General features: G+C 42.9%; 1 protein-coding gene across 2 annotated transcripts in view; it reads right to left on the bottom strand.

The window, feature by feature from the left end:
• Positions 1 to 17,618, bottom strand: part of ADAMTSL1 (ADAMTS like 1) — a 487,614-nt gene that overhangs the window by 340,942 nt on the left and 129,054 nt on the right. For both annotated transcript variants that reach the window (XM_073552482.1, XM_073552481.1), the window contains exon 4: positions 15,153 to 15,389. In XM_073552482.1, the coding sequence (XP_073408583.1) occupies positions 15,153 to 15,389 (237 nt within the window). The remainder of the gene's footprint in view (positions 1 to 15,152; positions 15,390 to 17,618) is intronic.

Genomic DNA, 17,618 nt, shown 5'->3' with positions numbered 1-17,618 from the left:
GGATACACGGCCAGGCACTTTGAGAGCAGACATGGAGTTGACAGGCGTGCAGTGGTCGAAGCTGAAAGACCTTTGTAAAGTCCTTCAGTGTTTTGAGGAATGCACACGGCTGGTAAGCGCAGACGACGCCATCCTAAGCATGAGCATCCCACTTATGCGTCTGCTCATGCAAACTTTGACGCACCTTAAGGACCAGGCGTCTGCAGCCAATGTTGATGAGGAGGAAGAGGAGGAGGGAATCCTTGATGACATTCAGCCATTGTCTGCTCAGGGACCTCTCCTGGACGAGGTGGAGGAAGAAGAGGAGGAGGAGGAGGATGATGGGGATGATTACTTAGGGGAGGAGGATGCATCTCGTGGGGCAAGTGAAAATGTTGGCGTGGCAAGGTCTGGTACAGGGTTTGTGCGTGACTGGAGGGATGTGGATTTGCCAGAAAGTGCTCCTCCACCCAGCACTCGCAGTGCATCATTGACACCGGGAACATTGGCCCACATGTCAGATTATGCCTTGCGGATCCTAAAAAGGGACCCCCGCATTGCCAAAATGATGAACGATGATGACTACTGGTTGGCCAGCATCCTGGATCCACGCTATAAAGGCAAATTACAAAACATCATGCCACAGGAGAACCTTGACCTAATATTGGCTAATAAACAAGCAACTCTGGTAAATCGGTTGCTTGAGGCATTCCCAGCACACAGCAGCGGTGATGGTTCTCACACGAGCCGTACGGGCCGGGGGAAGCTTGGCAGAGGTGTTCGTGGTGCACACAGCAGAAGTGGCGTTGGAGACAGGGGTTTCATGACAATGTTGTGGACTGATTTTTCAAATACCGCTCACACAACTGGTAATACTGCATCGATGGAAAGTGACAGGAGACAGCAGTTGTCAACTATGGTTACAAACTACTTTTCCTCCCATATCGATGTTCTCCCACACAGGTCATTCCCCTTTAACTATTGGGCCGCTAAACTGGACACCTGGCCTGAATTGGCCCAATATGCCTTACAGGAGCTCGCTTGCCCAGCTGCAAGTGTGCTATCGGAAAGAGTCTTCAGTGCAGCTGGATCAATCCTGACAGAAAAAAGGACCCGTCTGTCAACCCAAAATGTGGATGATCTAACCTTCATTAAAATGAACCACGCATGGGTTTCCAAGGATTTTGTCCTACCTTCCCCTGATGACACATAGGGTGACAGAAAAATGGCTTGCTTTGGTCCACCTCTTCCTGGTACTTCACCTATTTCGCCTTTTGCATCAGCTGAATGTCCAACATCAACATATGCCACTTTCTAAAACTCCCTAACTGTGCTGCCTCCCCCCCCATGGCCGGGGTCACCACCTAGCGCACGACACCGTGCGAGTGCCGTTGCCCTGGACAGGTGGGTAGGCCGACTCTTGGGCGCGGGCACTGGCACAGGGTCCCTCATAGTGCAATCAAGTGTCTCTGACGGTGGTGGTGCACACCCGCCGTCAGACACACCGCTGTACTATGAGGGGCCCAGTGCCAGTACCGACGCCCACAAGTGGGCCCCCCTTGCTTGGGCAGGGCCCCAGCATTTGCAATCTTTACCTCTCCCTGCTCCTCCGCTGTGTAATCTGGGCCGTCAAATCCATACTGTGCCTGACACCGTCTGAGCCTGCCTCCTGAGACATATATTTTGAATGTGTACGCTATCCATACATGTTATCCGGGGATACGGTACCCTTTCTAACCTTTGTGCAATCACGTGCAATCCATACTGGGCCTAACACCGTCTGAACCTGCCTCCTGAGACATATATTTTGAATGTGTACGCTATCCATACATGTTATCCGGGGATACGGTACCCTTTCTAACCTTTGTGCAATCACGTGCAATCCATACTGGGCCTAACACCGTCTGAGCCTGCCTCCTGAGACATATATTTTGAATGTGTACGCTATCCATACATGTTATCCGGGGATACGGTACCCTTTCTAACCTTTGTGCAATCACGTGCAATCCATACTGGGCCTAACACCGTCTGAGCCTGCCTCCTGAGACATATATTTTGAATGTGTACGCTATGCATACATGTTATCCGGGGATACGGTACCCTTTCTAACCTTTGTGCAATCACGTGCAATCCATACTGGGCCTAACACCGTCTGAGCCTGCCTCCTGAGACATATATTTTGAATGTGTACGCTATCCATACATGTTATCCGGGGATACGGTACCCTTTCTAACCTTTGTGCAATCACGTGCAATCCATACTGGGCCTGACACCGTCTGAGCCTGCCTCCTGAGACATATATTTTGAATGTGTACGCTATCCATACATGTTATCCAGGGATACGGTACCCTTTCTAACCTTTGTGCAATCACGTGCAATCCATACTGGGCGTGAGAACGGCTGGCGAGCTGTTAAGCAAGCTACAGCACCTGTCCAGACAAGTACAGGGATTCCCTAGCGAGGAGACTTATTTGATTGTTTTCAATGTTGGGACAGCAATTTTTGGGGAGCACTATACTCTGGAGAATGATAGATGGGGCCCACCATACACTGGAACATTCCAAAGGTGGACATCAGACACTGGAGCAGCATTTACAGGGCCCATTATACACTAGAGCATTAGAAATGGGGCCCATTATGTTTGGAGCATTATTTGGGCCCATAAGACAGTGGAGCTTCATCCATGGGGACCAACATATACTGTAGCATTATGTGGAGCTCATCATATACTGTTTCAAACATTATATGGGACCAATGATTCTGTATGGAGAAATAGATGGGCCTCGTCATGAGATGTAAAAAGTGAGGTATTTTTCATTGTACTATACCGCTATTTATCTGCCGTATCGGAGCATGATGAGTTGTGGTATGTGTTAAAGGGGCGCTCTTTCGCCCAGGGCACATGAAAACCTGCAGCCAGCCCTCCCCCCCCCCACAACTTTAGCCAAATAACCCCAATTTTTCAGTGCGTAACTTATATTATGAAGTTAATTAAGGTTGACAAGCTTAAGTAAGAAGAATTGATGCTTTTGGCATTCAAATGGGCACTGTAGGTGTGTTTCCTGTCCTCCTCTCACTGCCGACTTTTATTCCCCATTGACTTACATTGGGTTTCGTGTTTCGGGACGACCCCGACTTTTCCCTATAATCGGACGATCTTGCTCGACCCGACTTTTGGAAAAGTCGGGATTCACGAAACGAAACGCGACCCTAAAAAAACAAAAGTCGCTCAACTCTACTCAGGAATATTCTGAAGACAGAGCAACAGGCAAAAGGAGATTCAGCTAACCCCAGCAAGGAATGGCAGAAACCAAAAAGCAAGGAAAACAAAACACTAATGCAAAAAGGCAAAGCAGAAATCTTAGCTTTAGATGAGCAGGAATCAGACTGGTTTCCTAGAAGTCCACAGAGAAATCACCCGCAGGCCAGAAGGGCGCCGGCAGCCTTATATCCAGTCATTAACTCCACTCAGCCAGTCATCATCATCAGCCCCAGGTGTTTGACAATCAGGCTCACTACCTTTCTTCACCAGAAGAGGGAGTTCCTCGGGCCTCAGTAGTGAAGGGGAAAATGAAATCACAACAACATAGGTAGTACAGCTAATTGATCAACATTAAAACACTTAAAGAATGAACCAACTCAATGGTGGTTTCAACATTACATAATTTTAGATGTAGCTCTTTAAATAAACTGACATTTTTTATTTATTTTTATTCATTCTTTTTATTATGATTTTATAAAATGGTTAAAACGAAGGTCACAATCAAACAACTTGTTCACAGGCACAGGCAGTAAATTGTTCCGGTAAAATAAAAACGTTAGTAGTAATAAAAAGACGTGGTAATCCGTAGAAGATAAATTATAGGACATGTAACAATTTATAAAGAACTAACGAATCAACAGAAAAATTTGGGTGCAGGAGTCGATAGGGTGGTGGGAGAGTGAGTGCGGTGGGAGTCCAGTTCTTTTAAACCATAGAGCGTTATGTGTACTATTAGAGGCGTGAGAGAGCACAATGTTAGGGCATGGAAGGCAGGTAAGGAAAGGTCCTGACGGTAAGTATAATCATGAGATTGGGTTGAAAGTCACCATGGAGTCTAAATCTCTGTTAAGCGTGTCTGACTCTTGAGTTCACGACTCAAGAACACTTCGATATACTGAATTTTAAGGGATTTCTCTAACTCAGATTAATTTTTTAAGATAAGGTAAGTGATGAGTAAAGGCAATAACAATTTTTCAAAGATTCCCGAGTTTCACCAACACTGGGGAATTTGCCCAGGCCCCGAGTCCAACATCAAAGAATAGAGCTCCAAAAGCAAGCAAAGTTTCTAAGCTTTAGCTATCCCCCGTAACTGTATCTTGTTCTTTTGAGGATTGGGCTACGGTTAGGGTTGGGGCTAGGGTTCTGTTGGGGTAGGGTGGTGTTGGGGTTAGGGTAGTGGTTAGGGTTATGGTTGTGGTTATGGTTGGGATTACGGTTAGGGTTGGGATTAGGGTTAGGGGTGTGTTAGGGTTGTGGTTAGGGTCATGGATAGGGTTGGGATTAGGGATTATGTCTTCCTTCTCGCGCCTGCGTGGATGTGCGGCCTGAGATCCCACCCCACAGTGTGAATAAATCAGAAGAGACTGCGGGGAGGGATCTCGGGCTGCACGTCCACGCAGGCGCGATAAGGAAGACATCATGTGATGTCAGTGGACGGGCAGCGCTAACTGCGCATGGCCAAGAAACAAGATTACAGTGCAGGCGCTAGGAAAATAAATGAACGCGGAGGAGGCGGCGCCAAGAGGAAAGGAGGAAATGACTGATGGATGTGAGGCGTCTGTGTCGGGGGGGAAAGACCTGCTCCCCGGACAAACTACAGGTATGAGGGACAAATTATAAAAACGACTCTTTCAGCGGTGGAAGGGACTCCAGATAAAAGAGCCACCTTGACAGAAATGCAGAATGCAGCATTAGTGCAGCACAAGGTGGCTTTTTAGTTGAAAATGCCTGGGGGGGGTGACAGGTTCCCTTTAAGGGTACAAAAATTAAAAGTTTGAAAATTGCAAAGTTTTCAAAATTTTTGCCAAATTTCCAATTTTTTCATAAATAAACGCAAGTCATATCGATTAAACTTTACCACTAACGTGAAGTACAATATGTCAAGAAAACACGAAAATGCAAACTCAGAATAAGTTTGATCCGTTGAAGCATTCCAGAGCTATAACCTCATATAGTGACAGTGGTCAGGATTATAAAAATTGCCTTGGTCATTAAGTACCAAATTGGCTCTGTTACTAAGAGGTCAATGCTAGTGCCTATTTAACTTGTTTATGTTCTAATTTTAATGAGATGTCTTTACTGACTCTATCCCAGTCTACATAGAAAAGCTGACAAGTGAGCTACATAAGGTATTTTCACTAACCATAAACAAGAAATTAATCTTTTATAATAGAATCCATTATGCTTCTATGTTAGAAGCTGTCATTCTAATACAACATTTTAGGCTATTGTTATTGTATTTACACAGTGTGATAACAGGAAACACAACTTATATATATAGCTTTTTATTGTTTTCCTGGTCTATAGTCCCGCAAGACACAGAAGCAGTTTATTACTGGCTCCATACTATTTTGCTGGCTTCTTTCTTTATTTTTGTTTATGCTCTCTTTAGTCATATTATTACATGATATGTCATTACACACGTAATAGCTCTAATGTGTGTCAATACAGAACAGATGTCACTAAAAGGAATGCGGAAATATTAAATGAAAACAATCTACCGTATATACTCGAATATAAGCCGAGATTTTCAGCCCGTTTTTTTGGGCTGAAAGTCCCCCTCTCGGCTTACATTCGAGTCATATACACTGGGGGGTCGGAGGGGGAGAGGGGGCGAGGGTGTCAGGTCATACTTACCCGTCCTGACGCTGTCTCTTGAGCCCCCAGCTTCTCCGCGCTCTCTGTTCCTGCCTTCAGCGGTCACGTGGTACCGCTCATTAAAACTCATGAATATGCGCATATTCATGAGTTTTAATGAGCGCTATCACATGACCGCTGAACGCAGGAAGAGAGAGCATGGAGAAGCTTGGGGCTCAAGCGACAGCGTCAGGATGGGTAAGTATAGCGATACTCACCTGTCCTGCGTCCATGGCTGCTTGCTGCTGTCTGTCATCGGTAAGTGACTTCAGACAGCAGAGGGCGCGGTGACGTAATTAGTGCGCGCCGCGCCCCCTGCAGTCTGAACGTCACTGACTGATGACGTGGCAGATAGCGGTGAGCAGCCATGGACGCAGGACAGGTGAGTATCTGACACCCAGCGATGGAGAGGTGAGTATGTCATTTTTTTTATTTTTACATGCTGCAGCAGCGGCAGCACATGGGGGAATAATCTTTAGGAGCTTCTAATGGGGGCAGTATATGGGGGAACAATCTATGGAGCTTCTTATGGGGGCAGTATATGGGGGAATAATCTATGGAGCTGCTTATGGGGGCAGTATATGGGGGAACAATATGGAGCTTCTTATGGGGGCAGCATATGGGGGAATAATCTATGGAGCTTCTAATGGGGGCAGTATATGGGGGAACAATCTATGGAGCTGCTTATGGGGGCAGTATATGGGGGAACAATATGGAGCTTCTAATGGGGGCAGCATATGGGGGAATAATCTATGGAGCTTCTAATGGGGGCAGCATATGGGGGAACAATCTATGGAGCTTCTTATGGGGGCAGTATATGGGGGAACAATCTATGGAGCTTCTTCTGGGGACACCATATGGGGGAATAATCTATGGAGCATTTCCCACCCTAGGCTTATACTTGAGTCAATAAGTTTTCCCAGTTTTTTTGTGGCAAAATTAGGGGTCGGCTTATACTCGGGTCGGCTTATACTCGAGTATATACGGTACATCGTCTTACGTCATTTTTAATACATTTTAATAAATGTTATTTCGCTCTTTACCCTAATATAACTAATTTCTACTTTTGTGTTTCTCAGAACCATCAGAGCATGGTCTCTTGACTGTGATGATGAAAGTTTCCCAAAGATGTTATGCCATTTGCCTCTTCAGAGAGGAAGAGACCCATGAAACACGTGTCTGCAAATAGAGATTCTGGTTTGGCTTTTATCCTAAGTCATGGGCAAGACTTGTTGAAGGGTCGATATTGACTTTTTGCATTGCTATTTCCAATTGGTGGGACTAAAGTTCAAAGTCCTTTTCCTCTCTGAACAGGCAATTTGCATATTTATTTTCCCACTGGAGCATTGCATTGCCTTTAAGTCTCCTGACACGGATATGCCAGGCTTGTCTCCACAAGGAGAGACACTGACCCGTAAGCTGCAAAGATGTTATGCTGTCGAGACAAGTGTCATAGTTCACACATAACTACAACATGTACCAATGCAGCAATAGTTATCTTGACTCACAACACACCATTTCATTACCTTTGAAGATTGACTCAATTAAAGCCTATCAATGTAAAAGCTATGTGTCAAATTACACTTTTTTGATCTTTGATATCCCAGTCCTGCTAAACTAAGGTCAACCAAGGGACCAATATGCAACATTTTTGGGTTGTGTTTTTTTACTGACACCTATGGAAGTATTTTTTTTTTACCTGATCTGTAAAACTGTCATGTTGTCCTGAGTGATATAACTGCAACTGAAGTTTTATTTCTTTTGTCTTCCGTGAGTTTCCCTCACCATTTGATGATAAGTACATACAGTATTATCACCTCCAATGCACAGCTGCCATTGTTTCATTATAGCGTGTCTTGGTACAATCTTATTTTATATGCCGTATGTTATCCTCTCACTACTTACCATTGGTAACTAGAAAGAGTTACAAAGAAATGAAGCTATGTGCACTCTGCCAAGATTTCTGTGCCCATGAAAAAGATAGATGGTCTAAGTTAATAAAGACACAAAAGGTCTGGGTGTTTCTGAGTGAGCTGTAACATAAAGTGAACATTCACATTTATTTTAAAAATTAATTGGAACTCTTAACATATGCAAATGAGGTCCACCCGCTGCTAACAATTTTTCTCTAGATAAGAATGATTCAGTAACTCTGATTTGGCTTTGTGACTTCTTCCATTCAATGCAAGATGATATGTACAAGACTTTGCTGCCAAAGAGGCATTACTTGGCAATGCCCCCTAACAGGCTAGGCTACCATTCTGAACCAAGGGAGCATCAGACAGTGGAGACGGAGAGCCCTGAGACCCAGCATGGAACATGTTTTGTTTTTAATATTCACTCTCCCACTACGAGTCTTTGTTTAACCTGGCTCCTGCGCTCACTCTCTCTCCTTGAAAAGAAAGAGGGGGAATAAAGAAAACATGTTAACCATCCAAGCCAAGCTCTTGGGACTATTTAGGAAAGTGGTGGTGGAAGAGGTATAAGCCCCAGTGGATTTAAAGTACGCAAAGGACAAGGTTAGAGTATATTGCTTACCCGTAGCTTTTACATTGCCAATTTAGATTCGGCCAGAAGAATTTCTCTTCCTACACAAAAGGGCCAGCGGTGTTGGCTTAGCTCAGAGACCCAATGCCAAGGGAAATGAAGCGGGAAGAAAAACAAATAACAACTTGGGGGCTCATTTCCATATTAAACAGTGGTGCAGAACTGCAGGGAATCTCATTTCACAGGAGTCAATGCCCAGATAATCTCGAAACTAGACGGATGCTGACAGCCATACAAAATCTACAAACGCCATTCGCCTGAAAACACTGAAGACTTAATTACACTCCTATTTTCTTCTTAACAAACAGACTTTATCATGTTAATGTTATCCACTGACTAGTCAGAACAGTCTATGCACATATATACTGTATTGACCTCTGTAAAAAATAAAGCTTATCTATCCATTGCAAGTGGTGTAATGCTGCCATATACTCTGGACTTGGTGTTAACACCATATAATATGCAACACTCTGCTATACTATTATAACAATGGCTTCCATATGTAATTTATAATCTCCGCCAACCAACAGACTCCCTATCAGCTTGTCAAGCATCGGTAACCTATAGTTTGCCAAGAATGAATTGCAAACTACAGGAAACTAAAGGGTAGTGGAATAAATCCAAAAAGGTTCGGCCTACATCAATGGCACTTCATAATGAAAAATACCCAACACGACAAGGAGAAGTTATGCCATAAAATCAATTGCCTTCATGAGTGTCAAGGGATGAAGTGAAGTCAAAACGCGCGTCGGGGAATCGCGCCCAATAAGGTTGTATAATTTCAATATGCACTTTGCACTTTATTGATCTCAGGCAGATTTGGCTTGGTGGCACCACTAATATGTGACAGTTGGTTGTGCATATATTGGAAACTGCAGCATTATGCTGTCTAGGTTAGACTCTGTACTTAGGAGGAAAGATAATAGATGTGTACTTTGTAGCACTAATAAGCTGTGACTGTCTTTTTGGTTATTGAATACTATATTATGCCTACCTCAATGTACAAATATCATCTCTTATCATCTCTGTGGTGCGGTGACCATTGGGTCAATTTTTTTGTGAGATACTCTCCATTTTGGCCTTTCTGGCGCACATGTGTGTAGACTATTGAGTATCTTACTTTATATATGCAGTGCCTGTATGACACTCAGTGGAGCAACTGTGAAAAACTCTTTCAGTGATTTACTGCATGCTCCTCTGTGATGTCTTTCTGTCATGAGGTGATACATACATTACCTTATTGGGTGTTATTAGACACGTATCTCCTGAAGCGCATTTTTTTAGTGTTTTTATGTGTTCAGTATTGTGATTTAATAAAGGCAATTGATTTTATGGCATAACTTCTCCTTGTCGTGTTGGATATTTTTTAAAGGGTAGTGGAGTTGCACATACCAGTCAATAAAATTGGAGATTTCATAAACTACAAAATCTTATGTTTGATTTGTTCACAAAATTAATTTTTTTAAAGCATTCTTTAAAATCCATCATACTATTAGCCATCTGAATGACTACAAATAAAAAATTCTATTGTTTCTGAATTACATTTCAATTACTGTACTTCTAAAAAAAAACTAAAAGCATATAATTAGATAAAATATTTCAAAAGTCACACCAATGTAATGTGAACACCAAAAAATTTAAAGTGTACCATTAGACAAAATATTTCAGAAGTCACACTAATGTGAACACCATGGACCTGGGCACTCACAATATGCATGGCGCCAGTCTACGAAAATGGCAGCATTCCTAGAAATGACCTTGTCAATCAGAAAGTACTTGGAATTGTAATATACCCTTTGTGCATTTCCCAAGATCTTCAAGTGTCTTCAGTGAGCTGCACTACATAGTTACACAATGTACCGCAGCTCTCTGATTTAAAGTCTGTGTTAGCACTCCTACATAATTACATGGATAAAGCCAAAAACCAAAAACAAATATCCTAAAATAAAAAAGTTAAAAAATAAATTGCAAAAATTGCATGAAGGTAGTAATAATAATAAGGGTATTTAGTAAACATAATTTTGATCAAATATCATGCTTCTCTGTGACAGTATTTAGTATGTGTACTAGCATATACAGTATTTATGCAATCAAAATAATGCTCATTTCGACTTACTCAAAGAATATGATGCTAATAGACAAATGGAATGCTCAAGTAATGTAAAGTGATACTTTTTAAGAAACATAGGACAAAGGTCTGCATTATCTTACTTTGTAAAGTACATATCACTCAAGTGCAGAGAAAGGTAGAAGTAAAACTGGTTTGTAGGCATCATATACTGTAAATGATTCAATTGGAAACCATCCTGTGAGCTCCATGGCAGAAAAACATTAAAGTTGACTATGCAACTTAAGGCCCCTTTACATTTAGCGATGCACCAGCGATCCGACCGGCGATACGACCCGGTCAGGATCGCTGGTGCATCGCTAAATGATCGCTAGTGAGCTGCCACACAGAAAGATCTCACAGCGATGCAGCAGCGACGCAGCGCACGATACTTACCTTTCACACACAGCGATCCTGACATCCTCCCGCCCGCCTCCACGCGTCGCTCGTCTCACACAGCAGGAAACAGACGACGAGAAATGGAGCCGCCCAATCTCGCGCGATCAGCGATGGACAGCGGGGGAGTCGGTCGGAGGTAAGTAGCACACATAGCGATATCGCTAGCAATATCGCTATAACGTCACAAAACCAGTGACGCTTTAGCGATATTGCTAGCGATATCGCTATGTGTAAAACCCCCTTTAGGGATTGTGCACATGATCACATTTTTGATCCGACTGTGAAAAAAATGGACAGCACTTCGACTAATATTATTCAATGGGGCAGTGCAGATGAGCATTTTTTTTCACTAACCAAACCTGCATGTGAACAAAATAGCAGCATGCACTAGTTTCTTCCATAAACCGGATGAAAATCACCCATTGAAGTCTATGGATGTGTAAAAGAAGATTGGATGTCATACCGAGCCACAGTGTAACATCAGATTTTTATGGATACATGGCAGCTCTGTAACATAGGAAACTGTAAATGGTCCTGTAAGTGATTAATAGCTGCTGAGTATAAAAACGGATTGTATACAGACTGCACACGGATGACACGTGAGAGAAAAATTGTCCCACTTTTCTGGATGAAACCCTGACCAACTTATATGAGCGTGCGAACCTGCCCTAAGATTAATATCTGCAGATACAAAGTGGGTGAAATGCACCACAAATCTTGTAAGTATTGACATCAATAAGTAGAAAGATTATTTTAACTAATGCAATTCCTTATTATGCTGGAAAATAAGTGTTTGGCAATGACTTGTCTCCCTATCTCTATTGGGTGAAACGACCACATATATTCTCTGCAATCGGTCACTGAGTGGCCGGTAAATTCATGCACATTATTGTGTGGCAATGTCAGAACAATAGCTTTGACTGGAAATCATGGGTGTTCAAACATTCATATTCTTTATCTTGATAATACATGCATTTTTAACATATTTTAGATCGCAAAAATAACAAATGGCACCAATAGTGTATAATCAAAAATGCAGCCTTCAGCACAGTGTCTCAGTGGTTAGTACTGTAGCTTTGCACCGCTGGGGTCCTAGGTTCAACTCCCACCAGTCCCTCTCCAGGTTTTTAACCAATGGGTAGGAAAACAAAACATGAAAACTAAAGGGAAAATTCATAATCTAATAATATATAAAGCTCAAGTGTATGTGTGTGTATGTATGTATGTATGTATGTGTGTGTGTGTATGTCCGGGATTGGCATCCGCACCGTCGCAGCTACAGCCACAAAATTTGGCACAGTCACACGTCTGGACCCCGAGAGCGTCCTAGGCTATGTTGTGAGGCGAAATTTTAACCCCGCGCGTTCCAATTCACCAAACAATTTTGCCCCTATCTACATAATGGGAAAAAAGTGTGTGTGTATCAAGCCCCGCCCCTCATTATGATGTCATAATGGTTGACTATGGGATGAAGGATGTGTGATGGGTATATGGGCACTTGACTATGGGATGGCGAATATGTATGATGGGTATATGGGCATGGGACTATGGGATGGAGGATGTGTATGATGGGTATATGGGCACGGGCCTATGGGATCATGGATATGTATGATGGGTATATGGGCATGGGACTATGGGATGGAAGATGTGTGATGGGTATATGGGCACTCGATTATGGGATGGAGGATATGTATGATGGGTATATGGGCACGGGACTATGGGATCGTGGATATGTATGATGGGTATGTGGGCACGGGACTATGGGATGGAGGATAATTATAATTTGCTATAACTAACCACAGTTAGTTACTATGCTGTGATTGGTTGCTATGACCAACAGTTTTCCTTACAACCAATCACTAAGAATCTCTCATTTCACCAGAGCTGGTTAAAAGTAGCTGAGCTGTGATTGGTTGCTATGCGCAAGTTTTCCCACTTGACAATACCTCAGCAGACACTGACACGGTGGGAGAAATCTAGCATCCCCAGGAACATAAGCTCCAGCCATCGTCTGTCCCCCAGAAAGGAGCAGTGAGTGCATGACAGAAATGAATCCCCCTTCCCGTGTGGTATCATTAAGTGACACACATGAATGTAGGAAAGTGCACATATTAAATGTCATGTGGATTTAATATTTTCTCAGACACTTTTTTGCATTATTGATGTGTTACTGTGCTCTGATGCTGTGAGTTTTTTTAAAGTGCTACTTTCCCCATAATTCACCTGAATATGCCCATATAACAAGTAATGATTTTCCCATAACAACCCATTAAATATGATACTATACTGCCTACAGATGCTATACATCAATGAGCAACTCAGCCGGACAAATTACAAGTTGACGGTGCATGAAAATGTGCGTGAAGGTTTCTCTACTGTACTAATGTATAAGGTTTGTGCCTGTCCATTGATGAAAAGCATGACTGTGATATTTATGGTGGCAGATAAGTGAGAATATCAGCCTGATCAGTAGAAAACCTGGGATCTTAGTGAACCATGTTTCTGTGCAATTTCACTATTCTACTTTTACTGGCTGTGACGGGACGATGTTGGATATTACGGGTAGTAGTCCGGTAGCTCTGGCTGATGGGATGATGTGGGATATTATAGTGAACTAGCTGAAGAGCCCGGCATTGCCCGGGCATAGTAACTAACTGTGGTTAGTTATAGCAAATTATAATTATCCTCCATCCCATAGTCCCGTGCCCATATACCCATCACACATATCCACGATCCCATAGGCCCATGCCCATATACCCATCATACATATCCTCCATCCCATAGTCGAGGGCCCATATACCTATCACACATCCTCCATCCCATAGTCCCGTGCCCATATACCATAATACATATCCTCATCCCATAGTCCTGTGCCCATATACCCATCATACACATCCACCATCCCATAGGCCCGTGCCGATATACCCATCATTCATATCCTCCATCCCATAGTCGAGTGCCCATATACCCATCATACATATCCTCCATCCCATAGTAGAGTGCCCATATACCCATCACACATCATTCATCACATAGTCCCGTGCCCATATACCCATCATACATATCCTCCAACCCATAGTCCCTTGCCCATATACCCATCATACATATCCGCTATCCCATAGTCCCGTGTCCATATACCCATCATACATATCCTCCATCCCATAGTCCAGTGCCCATATACCCATCACACATCCTCCATCCCATAGTCCCGTGCCCATATACCCGTCATACATATCCTCCATCCCATAGTCACGTGGCCATATACCCGTCATACATATCCTCCATCCCATAGTCCAGTGCCCATATACCCATCACACATCCCCCATCCCATAGTCAACCATTATGACATCATAATGAGGGGTGGGGCTTGACACGCACACACTTTTTCCCCAGTATGTAGATAGGGGCAAAATTGTTTGGTGAATTGTAACGCGCAGGGTTAAAATTTCGCCTCACAACACAGCTTAGGATGCTATCGGGGTCCAGACGTGCAACTGTGCCAAATTTTGTGGCTGTAGCTGCGACGGTGCGGATGCCTATCCCGGACATACACACACACATACACACATACATACACACATACATACACACTTTGAACTTTATATATTAGATGTGGCTATGCGGAGTGGGCGGGGCTATACACTCAGCTTTATATATATGGTTGCCATGGCAACGCTGATGTCATAATGGGTTGCAAAGGTGACAGTTATGTCATAGTGTGTGTATTAAGCCCCGCCCTATGATGTCATAATGGTTGCCATGGCGACGCTGATGTCATAATGGGTTGCAAAGGTGACAGTTATGTCATAATGGGGTTGCCATGGCGAAGATGTCATAATTGGTATATGGGCACGGAACTATAGGATGGAGGATGTGTGATGGGTATATGGGCACGGCACTATGGGATGGAGGATATGTATGATGGGTATATGGGCACGGGACTATGGGATGGAGGATATGTATGATGGGTATATGGGCATGGGACTATGGGAAGGAGGATATGTATGATGGGTATATGGGCACTGGACTATAGGATGGCGGATATGTATGATGGCTATCTGGGCACTGGACTGTGGAATGGCGGATATGTATGATAGGAATATGAGCACTGGACTATGGGACGGAGGATAATTATAATTTGTTATAACTAACCACAGTTCTTATGCCCGGGCAACGCCGGGCTATTCAGCTAGTTTAGTATGTTGGTTTAAATGAACTTACCTGGCATAGTCCACTTATGCACATATCCAAGGACTCTGTATAACAGCGAGTACCATCCAAAACTTTAGGAGCTAGCTCCACAATAAGAGATGTTCCTTTTGCTTGGCACTTCAAAGAACAAGGGTTTTCAGGGTCATTGTGAACCGGAAGCCACTCTCTATATTGTCCTTGATATTTCACATCATTATGAGCAGAACACTGTTGTGCCCGAAAATCTCCTGATTCTACTGGACAATCCTGTTGGACAGAAAGCAAATATAGATATATTAGATAATAACATTTCTCAGTGAAAATGAACATTTAGTTACAACTGCACACAATAAAAAAAATTGGTAAAGATATAACACAGGCTGCATTTTTCATCATGGGGAAGCCAAGTACAGTAGTCAACATCATTATTTGTATGATAAATATAATGCCAAATGGGATGTCAATATCAAGGCCACTGATAATGAATAGTAAAATGCATAAATGGATGAACAATAGTTTGGTTGAAAGATAAAATTGATAATAGTCTAGTAAACCCTCAAGTCGAACATAAAAATGCATGCGGATGAAGACTTGATTTCATTTAGAACTATTTATAAAAAATGTTTCTCAAGTCCCTGCAGAGCCCTAAGAGATTGACCGGTATGCCATTTGGTTTTATAGGTAAATCTTTCAATCTTCCTAAGCTTACTGTACACTAAATCCTTCATGGGATAACTACATCTTGTAAGTAGAGACCCTTCATGGAGTTCCCTTCGCTGACTTACTACATGCAAATCCGGCAATGTATTATTGGGACACCTATTGTCTCCTGAATTTCCTTCACACCCTGCACAGTTTTATCCTTCTCTATTATAAACCCTTAATGACAGCTGAGACGCATTAAATTGTGGTCGCTAAGGGGCCTAGTTCCCTCATCACTGTTTTAAAATGATGATCAGGAATAAGCCTACAGTGCCCCCCCAGAGTCCAAAAATCTCCAGTCGGAGGTAGCTGAGACCATGGAAAACGCGATCAGGGCTGGATTTTCCGGTGCCCAATCATATAAAAAAGTGTGCTTACTGATGCCCTCTGGTACCTCTGCCATCCTCCAGTCCCTCCTGCTCTGCCCACTGGCCGTCCACATCCTCTTCATGAAAAACAATTGTGGGCGCATGCACAGTGTGCCCACTGGAATCTGCTGGCCAGCACCCGACAACAGCAGGGATTTTTCTTATTGGTTGCTTTTGATCACTGTGATAGACCCTATATCTTCAATATGATGACCTAATGTTATCAAATTCTATGTAGTATATTTGGGTTCAAAATGCTCAACATACCACTGGATAAAATTCTTGAGGGGTGTAGTTTCCAAAATAGGGTCCATTATAGGGGGTTTCTGCTGTTTGGGCACCTTGAGGGACTTGCAAATGTGACATGTAGCCCGCAAGCTATTTCAGCCAATTTGTGTTGCAAAATTCAAATATTCCTTCTTCCATTCCGAGCCCCACCGTGTGCTAAAATAGTAGTTTTCCCCCACATAAGCGGTATCGGCATACTCAGGTGAAATTGCACGAAAAATTTGGGGGTTCGTTTTCTCATGTTACCCTTGGGAAAGCAAAAAAAATACAAGTATAATTTTTGTGGGAAAAAAAGTAAAATGTTCATTTTTTCCTTTCACGTTCCAATAATTCTTGTGAAGCGCCGGAAGTTTTTAGAATGGTGTCACTTTTGGGTATTTTCTGTCATATAGGCCCCTCAAAGTGACTTCAAGTGTGATGTGGTCCCGAAATAAATGGCTTTGAAAATTTTGTTGGAAAAATTAGTAATCGCTCGTCAACTTTTAACCCTTGTAACTTCCGAACAAATAAAAAATTATATTTAAAAAATGGTGCAGATGTAAAGTAGACAAGTGGTAAATGTTATTAATTATTTTATGCGACACAAATCTCTGATTTAAGGGCATAAAAATTTAGTTTCAAAATTGCTACATTTTCAAATTTTTTATCAAATTTTTGATATTTTCATAAATATAGGCAAATCATATCAACCAAATGTTACCACTATCAGGAAGTACAATATGTCATGAAAAAACAGTCTCAGAATAAGTGGGATCCATTGGGATCCAGAGTTATTACCACATAAAATGACACTGGTCAGATATAGAAAAACTTTGCCTGGTCATTAAGGTCAAAATTAGCTCCGTCACTAAGGCTAGTTTCACACTAGCGTTTCTGCCGTCTGCGCACCGCCGCCGATAATCCCCGCCCCCTGCCGCGCCCCCTCCTGACATCACCGCCTATTATCGCACATGGCCGCATGTGATCTGCGCACCCTATCTTTAATATAGGGTGCGCAGACCGTGCGCTGACCTTGCGCTAGTAGGATTTTTGAGTGCGCTGCGCACTTTTGAAGGTGCGCCAAGCGCACCAAAATGCAACATGCTGCGTTCGGTGCATGTCCATTGTTTGGGCAATGGACATGCTTTGTATAAAGACC

The sequence above is a fragment of the Dendrobates tinctorius genome, unplaced genomic scaffold (genome assembly GCF_039654945.1).
Source record: "Dendrobates tinctorius isolate UK_male_01 unplaced genomic scaffold, ASM3965494v1 ptg000191l, whole genome shotgun sequence".
Classification (NCBI taxonomy): Eukaryota; Metazoa; Chordata; class Amphibia; order Anura; family Dendrobatidae; genus Dendrobates; species Dendrobates tinctorius.
Note: the sequence above shows the minus strand (reverse complement) of the source record. Positions and strands in the feature narration are given on the sequence as shown.